The sequence below is a fragment of the Nicotiana sylvestris genome, chromosome 11 (assembly GCF_000393655.2).
Source record: "Nicotiana sylvestris chromosome 11, ASM39365v2, whole genome shotgun sequence".
In the NCBI taxonomy this organism is placed as follows: Eukaryota; Viridiplantae; Streptophyta; class Magnoliopsida; order Solanales; family Solanaceae; genus Nicotiana; species Nicotiana sylvestris.
Genome location: NC_091067.1, coordinates 9023806 through 9026558, shown reverse-complemented (window position 1 = coordinate 9026558; position 2753 = coordinate 9023806). Strand labels below are relative to the sequence as shown.

Here is a 2753-nt window from a genome sequence, read left to right as displayed (position 1 = left end):
CTAACTCCTACACTCCATTATGTTCCATGGAGAGCATTTCATCTTTCATTGCCTCACGCCATTTATCAACAAATGGAGAGGAAATAGCTTGAGCATATGATAAAGGATCAGTCAGCTCTCCTGTATCACTAAGATTTTTAGTCACATACACTATAAAATCATCAGAGATGACAGACCTTCTTTCTTTTTATGACCTGCGGAATGGTTCATTGTGTACATTTTGTTCAGGAACTATGTGATCTACGTCGTTGATCCCTTGATTCTCCCCTTCATGAATAGGTTGGTTTACCACATTTTCATGTATAACAGTTATAGGGACAATGACTTCCTTCTCTTTCAATACAATTTCCTTACCACATGAACAATCACAATCACAAACATCATGCTTAAGAAATTTTGCATTAATAGACTCAACGATTTTAGTGCCACGCCTAGGACAGAAAAACCTAAAATCTTTAGAGTGATCACGATAGCCTATAAAGAAACAACTGGTAGTTTTAGGATCAGTTTTCTTTTCTGTGGGTGAATAAATATGAACTTCAGCTGGACATCCCCAAATGTGAAAATGGTTCAAGCTAGGTTTTCGGGTTGTCCATAGTTCAAAGGGAGTTTTCAAGACAGATTTTGTAGGAACTCTATTTAGGATATAGCTAGCTGTTTTTAAGGCTTCACCCCAAAGAGACTTAGGTAGGCTAGTCCTTGACATCATACTTTTCACCATTTCCATGAGAGTACGATTTCGTCTTTCAGCCACATCATTCTGCTCAAGCATACCTGGCATGATATATTGTGCTACTATTCCACATTCTTGCAAAAATAAAGTAAAAAGCCTCATACATTAACTACACTCATCATATTTTCCATAGTACTCACCACCACGGTCAGACCTCACTATCTTAATGGACTTCCCAAGCTGTTTTCAACTTCAGTCTTGTAAATTTTAAACTTATCAAGTGCTTCAGATTTTTCTTTTAAAAGATATATAAAATAGTACCTTGAAAAGTCATTAATAAAAGTAATAAAATACTCATGATTGGTCAAAGTAGTTACATAAAGTCCACTAATATCAGTATGAATTATTTCTAAGAGTTCAAAGCTCCTAGTGGAACCCGTTCTCTTAACCTTAGTCATTTTACCCTTAATACTATCCACACAAGTTTCAAAATCTTTTGGATCAAGAACACGTAAAATATTTTCCTTTATCAATCGTTAAATTCTTTCTTTAGAAATATGGCCAAGACGCTTATGCCATAATAGGTAAGACGTTTTATTCATAGCAGACCTTTTGTGGGCAATATTTTCAACATGCATTGCAGAAAAAGTTTCATTCAATATATTCAAGCGATATAGACCATCACTTAAAAAACATCAGCAACAATATGTGAATCATAGGAAATTTTAGTAATACCATTATTTTGTTGAAATGAATAACCAGCTTTGTCCAAAAGGGAAACCGAAACTAATTTTCGTCTCATAGACGGTACAAAAATAGTATTTTCTAAGCGAATAGGAGAATTATTTTTAAAAGATAAAATAGATGTCCCTATAAACTCTATTTTTGCTTTGAGTCCATTGCCCACAACAACACTGGCTTCATCCTCTTTTGGCTTCCGTCTGCTTACTAGATCCTGCAAGGCATTGGTTACATGAACAGTTGCACCACTATCCAACCACCAAGAATTTAAAGGAACATGAACAAAATTAGTTTCAAAGTAGACAAAAGCCAAAAGATTACCTGGTTTCTTTTTCAGAGGACAACCAGATTTTTTATGACCTACTTGTTTGCAATCCCAACACTTGATTTCTTTCTTAACTAAAGCTTGAAGACCAAGAGGATTATGAGACTGACCTTGGTTAACACCAGGCTTATTAGTATGACCATTATTACCACCTGGATGATGAGACTGGCCATGTTTCTTTTTATGGAGTTTGGGTCCACCTTTTATTTTATAAGAGGGATAATCAGCTGATCTAGACGAACTAACAAAATTCATTACACCCTCAACTTTATCCTTTTGGATCCTCCATTCCTCTACCACACAAATAGTAATAAGCTCATCAACACTCCACTTATCTTTTTGTGCATTATAGGTTGTCTTAAGCTGGTTAAATTACTCAGGAAAGGACCTTAGGGATTGGTGAACAAGAAAATCATCGGTAATTGTTACACTTAAATTATTCAGTTTGGTAGCAATGTTAACCATTTTCATAATATGATCACGGACAATACCTACAAGGTCATATTTTATGATAGAAAGGGAATCAATCAGGCTACCTATCTCAGCTTTATCCGATTCTAGGAATTTCTGTCCAATGGCACTCAAGAAATCTTTTGCGTTTCCATTATCCTTAATTGCACCTTTTATGTGATCAGAAATGGATCTCTTCATGATCATAAGACTCAATTTGTTAGCCTTCATTCATTTTTCATACTTAGCCTTTTCATCAAGTACTAGTAGTTGTAGGTTCAGCAGGTTTCTGTTCAGTCAATGCAAAGTCCAGGTCCATCAGACCTAACACTATTTCAACATCCTGTTTCCATTTCTTGTAGTTGCTACTAGTCAAAGTTTCAATGGAATTCAACTGAGTAGTCATGTTGCTAACAACTGTATAAGCAAACAACACAAAAATTAGATAGAATTATGAGCAGGAATATATTAAATCAAAAGAGTCAAAGACATCCATTACACCACTCCTTTGGGTAGAAGATGCATTGTCTCCCCTTTTAAAAAATCAAGGAGTCCAAGGCATTC

General features: G+C 35.3%; 1 protein-coding gene across 1 annotated transcript; it reads right to left on the bottom strand.

Moving 5' to 3' along the window:
• Window positions 1-1358: 1358 nt before the first annotated feature.
• Window positions 1359-2390, bottom strand: LOC138880713 (uncharacterized). Its single transcript, XM_070160887.1, has 2 exons — window positions 2202-2390; window positions 1359-2102 (listed from the first exon to the last, which is right to left on the bottom strand). Exons 1-2 carry the CDS (start codon window positions 2388-2390, stop codon window positions 1359-1361), a joined length of 933 nt encoding a protein of 310 aa, XP_070016988.1.
• Between the last annotated feature and the right edge of the window lie 363 nt (window positions 2391-2753).

Bases quoted from the DNA above. Each gene is read 5' to 3' on its own strand.
- LOC138880713 (XM_070160887.1), bottom strand. From the start codon at position 2,390: ATGAAGAGATCCATTTCTGATCACATAAAAGGTGCAATTAAGGATAAT. The intron at 2,103-2,201 runs GTTAACATTGCT...TAATTTAACCAG, and splicing joins GTGATCATATTATGAAAATG to CTTAAGACAACCTATAATGC.